General features: G+C 36.9%; 1 protein-coding gene across 4 annotated transcripts in view; it reads right to left on the minus strand.

Moving 5' to 3' along the window:
* RELN (reelin) overlaps positions 1-16,241 on the minus strand; it is a 523,209-nt gene that overhangs the window by 263,154 nt on the left and 243,814 nt on the right. For all 4 annotated transcript variants that reach the window (XM_043462977.1, XM_043462976.1, XM_043462975.1 and 1 more), the window contains 3 exons: positions 16,209-16,241; positions 13,152-13,230; positions 604-700 (listed from right to left, as the gene is read on the minus strand). In XM_043462977.1, coding sequence (XP_043318912.1) covers positions 604-700; positions 13,152-13,230; positions 16,209-16,241 — 209 coding nt within the window. The remainder of the gene's footprint in view (positions 1-603; positions 701-13,151; positions 13,231-16,208) is intronic.

The raw sequence follows: 16,241 nt of genomic DNA on the forward strand, positions 1-16,241 counted from the left end.
TGCATTTTACACATGATCCAAGGACTTATTTTTGGCAAACAAAGTCTAATAATCTAAATTAAAGTAACCTACTATCAAACAATTTGGCATAAACCAAACAAAAATTTATTTATTTAGTTTATTTAGTCTGCTCTTTCACTTTAAATATTTCATTAAAATTTCTAGGTGATTAGGAAACAAAGTGTAAAAATAATGTGATAAAACTGCTCATCTAACATTTTTCGATTGCAAGGAGATAAGAAGTATAAAAGTAAAGCTTTATACAAGGACTTATAAAGTAACAAAATTATGTAGATATTATATATACAATACCTGTCTCTTGAAAATATCCTATGTCATGCATGTCACACCCATATTTTTAAAAAGCCGTATAATCATATGAGATCCATTGAGGCTGCCAATTTTTTTTTTACTAAATTCTTTATTTTTTACATTTGAAAATAAACTAAAATCACTCCACCTAATTTTGAGATATTTGCAATAGGACTCATAAGTAATACCACACATTTTCATTTGAATTGGAATTGCGTAGGAAAATCTTTGTTGCAAAGAAAACTCAGTAAAGTGTATTTGGAATAAAGTACATAAATAGCACATACTTACCAGTTCTCTTGGACCATATGGCTCACAGAAGGTGACAGCATTGCCATGCATAATTGCACCACACTGCTCTCCAGTCTCACAGTTGTTACATTCCACCCTATGGGAACACAGAGCATAACCTCAGTCTGTGAACTAAGTAGCACAGAGCGGTTTATCACTCAAAAGATGTAATAGACATTGCTATTCAGTTGAAATCAACATTTCCAGGTAGGTAATGGTATTTTGTATTGTGACAAGTTCAGTTCAGTTCAGTTCAGTCGCTCAGTCGTGTCCGACTGTTTGCGACCCCATGAATCACAGCATGCCAGGCCACACTTCTCTTTACTCTTCTCCTATTTACATTTTGAAGACTGTTGTATCAGGCCCTTTCAGTTGTTTGCTAATCTCAGAGAAAAGAAGGAGCAGAAAGTCCTACTCAGAGAGGAAGAGGACAAAGGTACGAAAGGATACCACGGAGCTCATAAAGCAAAGAGGCAGAAGCACAGTAAGTAAAAACTTGGCAAATAAATAGACATATTTCCTACATGTGAACTGCACGGAAAAAATATTATCTTTTGAGCTGTATTTCCACACAAAGAAGATCAGCAATGTCAAGAAGCTTTGATTTTTTAAAAATAAACACTTCTGACATGGAATTTTAAATGGTAGTATCTCATATCTTAGTAGACTGAAATCTTTGCTTGATTACTGTAAAGAAACATTCTAATAAAATATCCTTTATGTTAGAAGAGACACAGTAGTAGCTTCATGGTGCAACGAATATGTCTCTTGTTCACCATCTTATGCTTGGCACGATGTGAAAAGTGAAAGTCGCTCAGTCGTGTCCACTCTTTGGGACCGCATGGACTGTATAGTCCATACAATTCTCCAGGCCAGAATACTGGAGTGGGTAGCCTTTCCCTTTTCCAGCGGATCTTCCCAACCCAGGGATTGAACCCATGTCTCTCACATTGCAGGCAGATTCTTTAGCAGCTGAGCCACAAGGGAAACACAAGAATCCTGGAGTGGGTAGCCCATTCCTACTCCAGCAGATGTTCCTGACCCAGGAACTGAACCGGGGTCTCCTGCATTGCAGGTGGATTCTTTAGCAACTTAGCTATCAGGGAAGCCCTAAGGCTTGAGGTCTAAAGCACTTCAAATAGAGCCTGGCACACTTCAAACAGAGCAAGCATGATACAAGTGTTAGCATAAGTTTTAACTATTTTTATTATGGATTTCCAACATTTTCATCCATAACAGGTACGTTAGGTTTTTTCCCCCCCACAGAGAATCTGTTACATGAACTTTTTACTACTGTTTTTCTATTCTTAAAACTATACATTAATTTTTCCCAAGGAGTGTGATTTTGAAGTACATAGAAGAAGCATCAAAATCATAGTGGGCTTCTTAGTGATAGATGAGGATTATTTGTGCTCCAAGGCATTGTTAAATGACTCAGAAGAAAAATAAGCTTTGTCGGAGAGAAATTAAAAGATTGTTCAACCCTCACATGGACTATCTGCCATTTTCCTCCAGTGATTCTAAACTGAAAGCATCACTGTTGGTGTAAAGTCCGAGGCCTGATATTTGAATTCTCAAATAAATTTATAAATTTATTCTATTTATAAATATTGATCAGCAGTTCCCAAATCAACTGTATATCAGGAAAATAGTATCTGTATAAACACATGTATTTCAAATCCCCATCACCCACAGTTTAGGTTAAATAGGATTCAGGTGTAGCCTAGATATCTGTATATTGTTTAAACATGATTCTAACATAGGTACCTATAGCCTGGCACTAGGGAACCAGTGAATAGACAGTAGATATTTGATGTGTTTGGAGAGCCACTCCTATTTTGTGGAATAACAGGAGTTAAAAAACCAATAAAACACACAAAAAAGGCAATCAGTTACAGCATTCTCCCCACTTAGCTCAACAACCCCTCTGGACCTTCTTCCTTGATGTACTTTATAGCTCCAGAAACTTAAAATTAACAAAGGCATTGGTACCCAGTTGAATCTTAAAGATCTTGAAATACCAGCTATTACTCACTGAATTGTTGCTACCTGGAGGCACAATGACTTCACCAAGGACTGATGAAACAAATCTGTTAGCTTCCTGTCAAGGTCTTTTAAATGCCCTTTGCTTGAATTTTTCAGTATGACTGGGTTTGTCAACATAATTTATTGTAAGTTATTTTGAAAACACATCCCTCTGGGTGGTCAAATCCAATCTACTCTTAGCTGCCAATGGTGTATTTACTCATTTATCATTCATTAATTCATTCTTATAATTAACAAACTTGTGCTAGGAACCTATAGGCACTGTGATGAGCTTTAGTGGTACAAAGACCAAGAAAAGTGCTATTTATTTATAACATTTAAACTGTAGTTTCCCAACCGAATTTGTTCAAGAAAATGATGGGTTCTGTAAAGTAAGGTAACATATTCTTCACAGATTGATGGCAAGAGGAAGTTTTAAATAATTTCAGTTAAACAGATTTTTGTTTTTCAATTTAAAAGGAAATGTGAACTCCCAAGCTAAGGATTATAAACGAATTGCTTCTCTGCTTAAAAGTAATACTGAATATTTCTCTAATCTAAGAAACTCCCCCCCGTTTCTTTTTCTCAATATGAAAAACAGAACATAAGAATCTGACAAATACCATGGCACATCATATGAGTCGCCCACATCAAAATATACTCTCATGAACAGTATGATTTAAAGACATTTTAAGGGAAATGCTTGCTATTCCCAAAGACCATGCAAAGCCTGAATTTATTGAGCTCTCCTTGAATCTATTTATCACATGCTTAGGTACCACATGAATCTTTTCTATTACTAGAGTTCACAGATCATTAGGCGTTCAAGTTGGAGGGCATCTGAAGTATCACCGAGTTTCATTACCCCCTCATTTTACAAATGACAGGATGAGACTAGAGGCCAGTTTTCCTGACTCCTTGTCCAATATTCTTCCCACTCCACTCTAATGTGGCCAGGAAGAGAAAACTCCAATTCCACAAAAATCATGTGCATTTCAAAAATGTTTGTCATCATTTTTGCTATCAGAGTTCACTGGAAAACCTAGTGTCTTTTCTTATAAGTTGCTTTTTTCATTTATAGGATAAGGTATTTTGCTTTGCTAATACAAATGTACAAAAATAAAAGAAATGTCATGGACTTCATAGAAAATGTTTAGAATGAATTTACTGGACTAAAGTACATAAGCAAATTCAATATTCCTTTGGTCATGTATATCCTTAGATAATTCATCCCTATTTTACATACACATTATCATACTACCATTTTTTCCACTAACAAAACCATAAAGGAATTAGTTAGGATGAAGGCAGGTACTTGTTGACCAACACATGTAGGGTTAAACTGTAAACATAAAAGAAAAAGAATGCTTTGAGCCAAGATTTGGTTTTCACTCTAACAAGCTCCTTGGCAGTTTGAAACTTGTTATTTTGGTGTCAATACTCCGTTTTTATTTTTTTATTATTTAGGTAGCTGTTTTTGTTTAGAAATTATATGCACATTTCTGAAGGTATAATTATGTTTTTAATCCTGACTAAAATTATTAGGCTGGAAAACGTGCCAAAGTCCCTGTTCAGAAGGCACAGAGGAAGCTCGAGTGAAATGTCCCTGGAGTCCCTGCGGTCCCCATGTCCTACAGAGACTCACACAGGACTTTCAGGACACTGGAAAGAGGAGGAGGATTAATGAGAAACTTGGGCTCCATCGAACAGTCAGAGATTTATGAATGGTTGGTGGTGACATCATCCTGATAACAATAAATAAATAACCAAAATACTATTTTCTCAAGAGCAGTCTAATTACATGGCTCATTCTTCTTTTTAGATCAGAGTGAAATCACTCAGCCTTTAGTCAGTCACTCTGCTGAAACAAGTTAATCATCTGGAAACTCAGCAACAATCAGTTATCAAATTCTCATTTGGGATACATGCTGTTTGTCCCCAAGACTGGGGACATTGTATTATCTCTCTGTAATTTATTGCCTCTAAAGGAGGCGATGTCTGGTATTCTATGAGTCAGGATTGTCTATTCACCAGCATTTCTGAACAGAGATATTAAAATACTTTTAATATTTGATCTGATTATAAAATGTACTTTAAAAATGGAAAGAGAAAAGAGAAATCTCTTATAATTTCCTGACCCAAAGATAACAAGTCTGTTCCCCCAGGTACAGCTCACACTGCATGTGCTGAAAATCTAATGTGTGAACTTGAAAGGCCAGGCCAGATGAGGGACTGGTGAATCCATCAAAGTAAACAGGACCCTGTCGGCCATCTGGGAGCTGGACAGTCAGCTGACCTCATTTGGAGACACTGGAGCTCCTTGTACTTTCCACTGAAACCTCAATAAGCAACCAACTATGCTCCGCCCCCCCCCAAAAAAAACCCAACAAAAAAACCTCAATAAGCAGAACACTCAACTTTTGACCATATTTTATAGCAAAGAGATGATGTTTTATAGGAAAAAGGCATGACTATTTACTTGTGAAAGACAATGCTTAAAAAAAAGAAAAACCCTCAAAGAATTCTCTTCTCTTTGTAAATATGGAATATTTTTAGAAAAACAGCAAGGAAAGTTCACTCTGTAAGACCGAGAAAAATATCACCTTCAATGATGTCATGACTTTTTTTCCTAGGGAACTAACACATGCTCTAAATGTGAAAATGACAAACTCCATTTATAGTTCATTCTTTCTCATTACTTCTCACTGAGGAAGGTAAGAGAACTATTTCTATTCATCATGGAGTTAAAAAATTTAATTTCTCCTTTGTTAACAGCTATAATGACAAATATTATTTGGATTAAAAATATTCCTTCTATCACCCTACTACTGCATGCAATATTCTGACCTCCTACTATGGTGAATTCTACTACATGCTGTTTGAGGAAATATTTTTTAATTTGTTTCGAATGTACTTGACATTTAATTCCATTGAGTGAGTTCTTATTTCTGTCATAAAAAACAGAGATTAAAGAAGGAAATAATAAGCTTCCAGATTTGCACCTTATTTTAATAGTAGGACACCTCCTGGTTAACCTTTCTATTGTAGATGAAGTTTTCCCCAGAGCAATTACATAAGGGTAAGTGGAAGGAGGAGGAGGAAGCAAGAAAAAGAAGGTTAGAGGAGGGTGTTATAATAAGAGAAAAAAGTTACTAACAAAGGAGAAGAGAGAGTGAGAGATGGTAGAAAAGGGGTAGGTCATGAAGAGAAAAAGCAGAAAAAGATGCACAAAAGATCAGAATATCAGGGGACTTCCCTGGTGGTCCAGTGGCTAAGACTCCTTGGATGCAACGCAGGGGGCCTGGGTTTGATCCCTGGTCTGGGAACTAGATCCCACATGCTGCAACAAAAATCCCACATGCTGCAAAAGAAAATTAAAGATCCTGCCTGCCACAACTAAGACCCAATGCAGTCAAATAAATAAGTACACTTTTAAAAAAAGATCAGAATATTGGACCATTAAACCTTAAAACTGAATTATAATTCCACAACCCAAACTACAGTGATATATTAGAGGTTTTGGCAAAGGTAAATCATAAGATAAAATATTATTTTGCAGACTTTTACTACCCATTCACAGTCTCCCTTTGTCACCATCTCCTGAAAACTTATAAGGTATACATTCCATGTCAAATAGGTAAGATGACATATTAGGTGATATGATTCCAAGTGGTCATCATTACAACAACAGCAAAAGGCCCCTTGGAAATCCTTCAGCAGTGATGTGCAGACCTTGATGCCCATGGTGAGTGCTTCCCTTCACCCATTAGGTCTTACAGCCTTACCACCCACAGGCCAGCTGTACGTTTGTTGCAGGAAGGGGGACCCCTTCCAGGGCCCAAAACTGGGCTCTTGTCTAACACTCAGAAATGAATTGTCTGAGGAGACACATGTGCTGACAAAGCAAGAGATTTTATTGGGAAAGGGCACCCAGGTGGAGAGCAGGAGGGTAAGGGAACCCAGGAGAACTGCTCTGCCGCGTGGCTCGCAGTCTTGGGTTTTATGGTGATGGGATTAGTTTCCCGGTAGTCTTTGGCCAATCATTCTAATTCAGAGTCTTTCCAGGTGGCGCACACATCGCTCAGCCAAGATGGATGCTAGCGAGAGGGATTCTGGGAAGTGGACAGACACGCGGTGTCTCCTTTTGACCTTTCCCGAACTCTTCCGGTTGGTGGTGGCTTATTAGTTCCCTATTCCTTATCACGATCTCCTGTCATAAAACAACTCACGCAAATGGTTACTATGGTGCCTGGCCAGGGTGGGCGGTTTCAATCAGTGTGCTTCCCCTAACACATTGAACAACGTGGATGTACTTTTATCTACTTTTTTTTCTTCCCCAGTGACACTGGTCATCAGACTTACTTTGTTCTTATTACCTGGAAACTACATTTATATTGTAGTTTTCACACCTGTCTACTAAATGGAGTCCCCTCTGTTCTTGTTTTCTATGGGGGCTCCAAGAAACTAAGGAACTCTGAAGTAATTTTACTGCTCACTTGACTTCTTTTATCTTACACAGGTTAAACTACTGATCACTGAATAAATAAAGATTCAGCTAGACTAAGTCACCCCCATACTAAAATTTCTATTGTTTTAGGGTCTTTGTTTAAATAATTATTTTTCTCAAAGAAAATAAACTTTAATAAGTCAAATCACCAATCTTTTTACTCCATTTCGAGGTAACTGTTCCAATAAATTAGTATTTTGAAGAGACTATCAGATGCAGCAGAGTCTGTAATCTCAATTTCTCTAGTTCTGTAGTGTGATCTTTTTATATACAAAAATGGAAATGTTCTAGTCTTTTCTTGATTCAAGCAACTCTGCAATGCCGGCCACAGTTTTAGCTTCCTTAGCTGTAAACTGTGGGGCTTTCTGTATGATAAGCCAATTGACAGAGGTCTTCATGTGCCACAGGACCTGAAACAACTTCATTTGTGTCTCTCTTCTTGATGTCTAATATCCCTGTTGGCATCACAACTTACTCATCTAAGATGCTTCTTCTGATTAGTGACTCTTGTTCTTCCCTGATCTCTGCTGAATAGAACATCTCTGCTATTATTACTGTGCTGGAGGGGAAACATCTGTTGTCTTCTAGTTGCTATTTATCATCGTGTTTTCTAACAGTCTCACATTTCCCACTAGAACATCATAGCCTAGTGATATTATAGCTCTGGATGCCTTTTGTGATCTTCAGAAAACAAACATTAAAGGGATAATCTGTAAGCCAAAAGAAAGATTCTTCCTGACTTTCTAATTGCTTAGAGGGTAAAGACACCTCTTAAGAAAACTTATTTTTAAAAATTACTCAATTTACTTAACTTTCTCTGTCTCTCTGAACTCTTTTTAACTCAAGTTATGAATCATAAATGTCTCTTATTTCTCAACTTTTCTCATTTTTTAAAATTACTGTTGAAATTTTTTACTGAGGTAAATTTCTACACAGGGAAATACACGGATCTCAAGCTTTGACAAAGGTATACATCTATGTAACCCACGCTCTCATAATACTATATATAATGCATTAATCACCCCCAGAAATTTCCTCATGCTCCTTCTCAGTCAATTCCCCATCCCTGAAACAATCACTAATCTAATTACTAGCACTTTTGATAATATCATCTAGTCTAGATTTCATGTAAGTAGGATCACACAGTAAGAATTATTTTGGATCTGGCTTCTTCCATTCAACATATTTTTGAAATTCAACCATGTTGTTTCAGCTATCAATAATTTATTCCTTTTTATTTCTGAATAGCATGCCACTGTATGAATGTATCACTATTTTATCCATTCTCCTGTTTATGGGTACCTGGGATGTTACAAGTTTTTTGCTATTAGGTGTAGTTCTTTTTAATTAAAAAAAAATCAAGATTTCTCACCATTCATATGGAATACTGACAGTGTTTATATGATACTAAAATAATTAATTCATAAAAAGAAACTATAAAAAAGGTAGTTGAGACACAAGTATAACATGCTTAAGTGAAATGTTGAGATAGAGTGTATTTGTAGGTCTTTACTTTCCTTCTAAATTTAGTTATAAGAGGTTGTCCTTCCTATGTTTTCTTTTCTTTTTTCTTTTTGGATATAGGGTTGTCTTGATCGGAACAAGACTCTACTGACCATCTTCATCATCAGGAGTGTAATCACACTGAACACACTTGATAATGGAGAACTATCAACAGTGCTGGTAAGTCAGTGTTGCTCTATCTACATTCTTTCTCTCACTCTCTTGGGTTCAATGGTACATTTGACCTGACGAGGTTGTTGTGACCCTGCATGTGGCCCTGCATCAGGGCAAAGTTAAGGTGGAGAAGCCTCACTCTCATCAAGCCTAAGGTGTTACTATATTCCCATGAAAGGGTTTTGCTGTTCACTTGTAACTTTACTTCTCATTTTTTATTTGAACAAAGCAAACAGAAATGGCTGAGAGAATGGGAGATAAAAGGCCACTTCTCTGGCAGCGCCATAGGGAGACCCCCTCGGGGGGGTCAAAGCACAGGAGGACTCTATACTCTGCATCTCAGGGAGGCAGAAAGACCACGTGGTATGACAGCACAGCAGAGCACCACAGAGACATTGACAGCCCAGGCCCAGGAGCAACAGAAGTTGTCATGGCTTCAAGCAGGGATCAAATGCAGCAATCGTCATCAAGGAGTGAGTGATTAGGATGGGTGAGAAGACTACTTGTGTGGACCAGTCACCAAAAACTAGATGAGACAGGGAGGATTCAGTGGATATCCATAGGGACAGAGGACTGGGGAATAAGAGGTGTGTCCCCACCCTACCCCTTGCCTTTGAACTAATAAGCTCTCTGATACTTAGCTACAACACCAGAAAAATGGGAGAAAGGAAGCTAAAGTTGACCAAAATTAAGTTTTCACTACTGGTAGAAGGGACACAATGAAAAGAAATTGAGTTAAAAAAAAAGAATAAAGATAGTTTTATTTCTCTGATACCCAATTTTGTGGACAGAATTCATAACTGTGACACTTGTGTAAGCCTAAACAATTTCTGGAAGGACTGACAGAAACTGGTAACAGCTGATGCCTCTAGAGGGAAGGAATATAGATCTAGTGTGGGAAGAAGGTTTATTTTTATTATTTTTAATATAATCAAATTTTTCACTAAGTACATTTATTAATTTTAAAATCAAATCTAATATTTAAACTAAGCAGAGAGACAGATTCAATACTGAGTTGATGTAAAAAAGTTTCTTGGTTCTAGTCCAATCACTGTCATACACTTGGAATAATAACTTGGCTGGTACATTCATTCATTATAATAGTAATATCATTTTATGCTCCTTGTTTTTTGTGTACAGTCATTTGTACAGGAGATAAGAAATTTAGATATCAATAATAATATGAAATGAAGTGGGAAAAAAGTTGATTTTACTAGATGAAGTCAATGGAAGCAAATAAAGTATGAGTGACTAAATTTAAACTGATCTCTCTCCCCATCATTGCACAGATGGGACTGTAGTTTCTTAATTTTTCCTTTGGCTTGTCCTTAAAAATTGAAAGTTAAGTAATGCACATGATGACTTTCAAACTCCATGGAAGAAACATGCTCATAAAAGCAGAGTGCTTTTCTCTTGTGACAAATTATTGAGTGATATATTGAGCCTTGGGAATTTGCCCCAAAGCAGTACACCCTGAGCTTCTTTCTATCCGGTGGTGTGTGCCAATGCCATAAAGTTATGGGTTGTCAGTAAGGATTCCCCTTCCTGGTTTTCACAAAGCTGCTCAGTGGCTTCTAATTGGGGTAAAGAGAATCAAAGACAATATGATAAGGGACAAAACTCGCAAGTCACTATGTATACCAAGAAAACAGATTCTGGGAGAGTGAATCTGCCTGGTAGTGGCGGTGGTTTAGTTGCCAACTCATGGCAACACCATGGACTGTAGCCCTCCAAGGGCTCTGTCCATGGGATTCTCCAGGCAAGAATACTGGAGTGGGCTACCATTTCCTTCTCCAGGGGATCTTCCTGGGTCTCCTGCAATGCAGTTGGATTCTTTACCAACTGAGCTACCAGGGAAGCCTGAAAACTGCCTATATTGGCCCAAAGCAAGAGAGATCTTTGTTATGTTATTGGAAATACCTCACTGGAATATCTGATTGTATTGGTTTTTAACTTTAGGGAGCTTATGTCTACTTTAAGGGGGGTTAAGATATTTAACACTCTTTGTTTCTCCCTTCTCTATAATTCTACTGTATTTTCATTAATATATATTAAATAACATAGATATAATTAATTTGAAGTCTGTTTTTGATCTGAATACAGTAAGGGAAGACTTGGGGAATCATTTACATAAATTGACTGAAAAATATTTTAATAATAATGATTTGGGATCATATCTGAGCTCAAGGGTAGGCAAGTAGACCAACATGCAACTATACCATAGGAGGAAGAAAGAAAGGGAAGGAAGGAGGGAGACAAAAAGGTAGAGTAGGAGACAGAGAATAAGAGAGGGAGAGAGGGAACTGATTGTACTGAGCAGCAACAATACATTAGGAGATGCGCCAGACCTTTTCAGGTTCATCAAACTTTAAGACAATGGTGTTAGGAAAATACTTGGCTCACTTTCATTGACAAGAAATGTGGCTCAGAGAGGTAAAGCAAGTTTTGTACTATTCTTAGATACCCAGCTGGCAAGTAGCTAGCTTGAAAGTCCACCCAGACAGACCTGATTTCAGAACCTCTGCCACTTATATTCAACAAAGCCATCTCTCAAATGATGAGAACTTCCTAGGTTGTTATTATTGTTTTTTAATTGTAAAGAGACTAGATGAAGGAGATTGTGGTCAATAAGGGATAAAGTAAAATTACTCTGAAGTATATTTGATAGAAGACAGAAGTACATGGCTTTTTAAAGTTAATAAGAGGTTTTAGAAAACAGGAGGAAAAACCATAGGTTAAGTAAGTGGGACACAAAATCTATAACTTCGGTCAAGAAAGCATCTACCAGATCAGTCATGAAAATGGGTGAAGCAAAATCAATCATGTTTTATTGATTTCAAAAACAACAGAATTTGGACCACATAAAAGTCACATTTTGTATTTGTCAAGAAAACTCACTGAAGAAAATGAATTAGCTTGACACAAATGAACTCGCCTTGAAAGAAACAAATCATCTAATAACATCTATATTAATGGTATATAAAAAAGCCAAATGTTAGGAGAATGAGAAAATTTTTCTTGGGTAGAAGTAGTGCTTAGAAAGTTTTTGGCTTTTCCTTAATAACGATTTTCAACTAATTTTAAGAAATTTATATTTAGAACATGTTCAGAGGTAAGTGAAATCTTTTTGATAAATTATCTCTTTAATGGCATATGAATCATAAGACTTTATGTCTATGTCTAGTCTGATTTTTTTGTATACTTATACTCTCTAAACCTATATTTCTTTCTAGAAAAGACATAAGTTCCTGTTTGTATTTAAGCATCAACACTCTCTAAACCTATATGTCATCTTCAATTCTCAGGTTAAGGACCACTTTCTCCAAGAAACTCTCACTAGAGCCAGCCTTTCTTTCTAGAACTGCAGTATGTTATTTATAACCTTCTATTACACTCAAGGATTTCTATCCTGAATTATAAGCTTTTTAAAAATGTGTTTTAGGTGTCTCCTCTACTGAACTATAAGCTACTCAAAAGAAGGAACCACATTCCTTTTTAATGTACTATATAAATAAAATAATTATTGTTTGATATTTGCTGAACAGTGAAAATAACGAAAAAGAAATTAATGTCATATGCAGACATTTGAGGATAAAGTGGTTATTCTCTTTGTAGTCTTGAATATTGCTTGGGTTTTGGTTACAACCTGATTACATTAGAGCTTCTAATTTATCTTGAACTCTTATTCAAGTACACAAAACATTTAGTACACAGAAAATAACATATTCAGATATTCTCTCAAATTATGCAGATTGACTATAGCTCTCGATGGATAGACTCATTTCTCCAAAGTCAGAAAAATACAACAAACTGCCAACAAATTCATGCATCCATTTATGTATTCAACAAGTTTCTAGTGTATACGTTTTGGTTAATTCTTTCTTTGCCTTCCAAAATCCCATATGGTGGTCTCTAAACAGCTTTGGAAGGAAAAACTGGAGTACAAATGCGGTAATCCAATAACACAGAAGTTATTTGGAAGTATGACTCAAATAATCTGTCAGTTTCAGATAAGTCATTTCCCTTCTTTTCTTTAACAATAAATGCAATTATTAGACATAATAAGGCACATTTTTTCTATGTAAATAACTTGTACTACTGAAAAAAACTGACCACACCCATGGCTTTGAGGGATACCTAGATTCAGTTCTTAAAGAAGTCAGGAATAGGCAATAGACATACTCTAGGCGACATTAATCCCAGTTCCTTAGTTGAACAACTCTCACTGATAACTTAGAGCTAAAGAGCATTTTAATTTTATGTAACTACTCAAAGGAAGCATAATTTTTTTTTTTTGCTTTTTATACAGACCAAAGTGAGGCATGATCCTTTAACTTACCATATGTTTGGATTCAATTCCTTTTGGTGGTAGGAGTCAAAGTCATCTCGTAGGATAATACTGTCACTATGAATTTCAGCTAAAGGAAGAACAAAGATTTAGAAAAGGGTTACACTAAACAATAGACTTAGCTATGCAAAAGAGTCAATACGCCACATTTATGAGAAATAACAGTATTTTAAATGAAAATTGAAGTTTAAACAAGTAGTTGATTGCATTTACTGTGCCCCTAAACTACTAAGTAAAAGAATAACTCTGCTGTTTAGAAGTCTGGAAACCAGAGCCCCCAAAGAGAACTCTACCAAAATGTCACCCAGGTCACAGAGGTGGGAAGACCAAGGTTGGCACTAGCCTACAAGAAGAGGTCATATAAGACTTGCCCCTCACAGCTCAACACATCCAGAATAAAGTCAGTGCCTAACTCACTTGAGAGCATTGAAGGGAACAGAACATTGTGGCTATTTGTTGTTAGCTAACATTGCTGTTATTTACTAAGCCATCTCCTCTTCTCTTTCTTACTACCCATCTTGCCCTGACTTGCTTTTTCTCATTCCCTATATTCACTCATTTTTTAAATTTAATGTGTTTCAAATTGTTAACATTTCCCCATTCAGAGCTGCACAGGAGAAATTATCTACACAAGTAAGTAAAACTTCTAAATAAAGTCATGTTAGAAGTCAGGAGGAATGGCAGAAAACCATCCATAGTCTTAAATATATTATTGTTACACTCTAGATTGTATTAAATACTTCTTTTTAAGCTACAGAAGAACTCAGGCCATGCCAAGAGCAAAGAATGTTTTCATAATCTGTGGAGTATGTAATATTTCCACTGAATAGAGGATGGACAAGTAAAAACAATTTCATGGCCAGCTACAATGTAAGTAGACTCCTTTCTAAGGTTGTATGAGAAATGGTAATTATTTCTACACAAATTGTAAAAAATTAATTTGGTGCTTGAAAATCTTCTCATCTGATTCCCATGGTTTGCTTGGGTAATTTGTTTCAGCTAGTATAAATTCTCTGGGTCTATATAATTTTGTTCAGACCATTTTGCACATGCTTTTTAAAAAAATAAAAATCATATGATCTGTTTAATAAAACATAACCAAAAATTTTTATTTTTTCCAAAAGTGATATTTTACTCTTTTGGGGGGTTCATTTGTATATAATTTGTTGAACTGGTTGAGGAATTAAATATCACCTCCAAATACCAGAAAGTTCACTTGCAAATTCTCTTTGGTGACAATGCCACCTGCAGGCACCCTCACCCTCTTTATACCAGGTATGCCAGTAGGTAAGCACATAACGAAGTCGGGAAAACCAGTGAATCAGCATGTATTGAAAGAAATGGCTGTTCAGACTCAAAGCCTTAGGCTCGACAACAGGGAGAATATGGATTTACACTGGAGAGAACACTGATGTCTTCTGTGCTTGGGAGTGATTTAATGATTCCCCTGAGCGATTAGATGCAGTGTCTGAAATGCCTACAGGGTACCGTTCTCTCAAATACCCAATATGGCTGAGATGCGGCTGGGCCACTGTGGGTCACCAGCCTGCCTCATCTGCCAGAAGGCATGCTTCTAAGTGCTTGCGTTCATGTGCCAAAGAAGAGGAGCCCCAAGCTGTAGCATTACATAAAAGTAGAGCTTCTCAAGGCAGATTTTCCAAAGAGAAAAATAAATTAATTGGGTTTATAGGTTGAAAGAGAAAGCAAGCCCAAGAGACAAATACTGACCCATCTGCAAGTCCCACAGTGACAGACAACTGAAAAGGCTAGAGCCAGCTAGGATGATTTCTTTTCATTCTTATTAAATAGTGTGTGTAGGAAACTGCTTTTAAAATCAGTCTTCACTGTCATATATGAGAAATTTAACTCTTAAAGGTCATTTGCTTTCCAGAGATTTTTTACAGAGGCATGGGTAAGTCTCTATGGTTATTTGTTCATGTATTGCCTTCTTTCCAAACATTATTATTAAAAATACATATATATATATATATGTATGTGTATATATACACATACAAATTCATTTAATCCTCATAACAACCATAGGAGGTAGGTACTAGCATTACTTCCATTTTATAGGTGAGGAAACAGGCATAGAGAGATTAAGTAACTTGCCCAATATCATCATGCAAGCAAGTGGCAGAGGTGAAATAAATCCAGTTTATTTGGCTCCAGAATCCGTACTATTAACACTGTACAATCTTGCCTCAAGAACTGCAGCCCACTAAATACATGTCAGAATGAAACGATCATGAGAAAAATGAGAGGAGGCAACTTTACATGGTGCTATTAAACAAAGCACCCAGTTATTTAGACAATCTCATTTTAGTTTTTGAAGAAATGGCCAAATTATCTCTCTTTTTACAAGCCAGTGCTAGTTTAAGCCAATACTCTAGCCACCTGATGCGAATGGCTGACTCATTGGAAAAGACCCTGATGCTGGAAAAGACTGAAGGCAGAAGGAAAAGAGGTTGACAGAAGATGAGATGGTTGGATGGCATCACTGATTCAATAGACATGAACTTGGGCAAACTCTGGGAGATAGTGAGGGACAGGGAAGCCTGGTGTGTTGCAGCCCTTGTGGCTGTGACGAGTCGAACACAACTTGGCAACTGAACAACAACAACACTAGTTTAAGCAGATATCTCAGATCTGCTTTCACACTCAGTTTATCTCACATCTTTCACACTCAAAGCTCCTTGCCTATTGCCTCCATGCTCTACTATTCATGATGGGTAGAGGCTTAGGGGAAAATTCAGTATTAGAACCCTATGTCGAAAGATCAGATCCAACTGGATTCTAAGGATAAATGTAGCAACAGGTTCAAAAGTCCTTCCATTAGCCCAAACTGGGCTTCTGGATCACCTCCTCAGTGAGGTCTCAGGTTAAAGCCTGGACCTGAGTCTGATTTCAAACTTTCAAACTCTCTGATCAGCGAATCAGAGGGGGCAGAGAGGTTCCTCATCTCTGTATTCCTTGCTCACACAGCAAAGGACTGAAACAAGTAGATCTAGCACTGAGGTCAGGGACCCTGGAGCCTCAAACACTCACCTAGATGCGGATGCACAGTGGCCTCTGTTGGAG

The sequence above is a fragment of the Cervus canadensis genome, chromosome 3 (assembly GCF_019320065.1).
Source record: "Cervus canadensis isolate Bull #8, Minnesota chromosome 3, ASM1932006v1, whole genome shotgun sequence".
NCBI classification, from domain to species: Eukaryota; Metazoa; Chordata; class Mammalia; order Artiodactyla; family Cervidae; genus Cervus; species Cervus canadensis.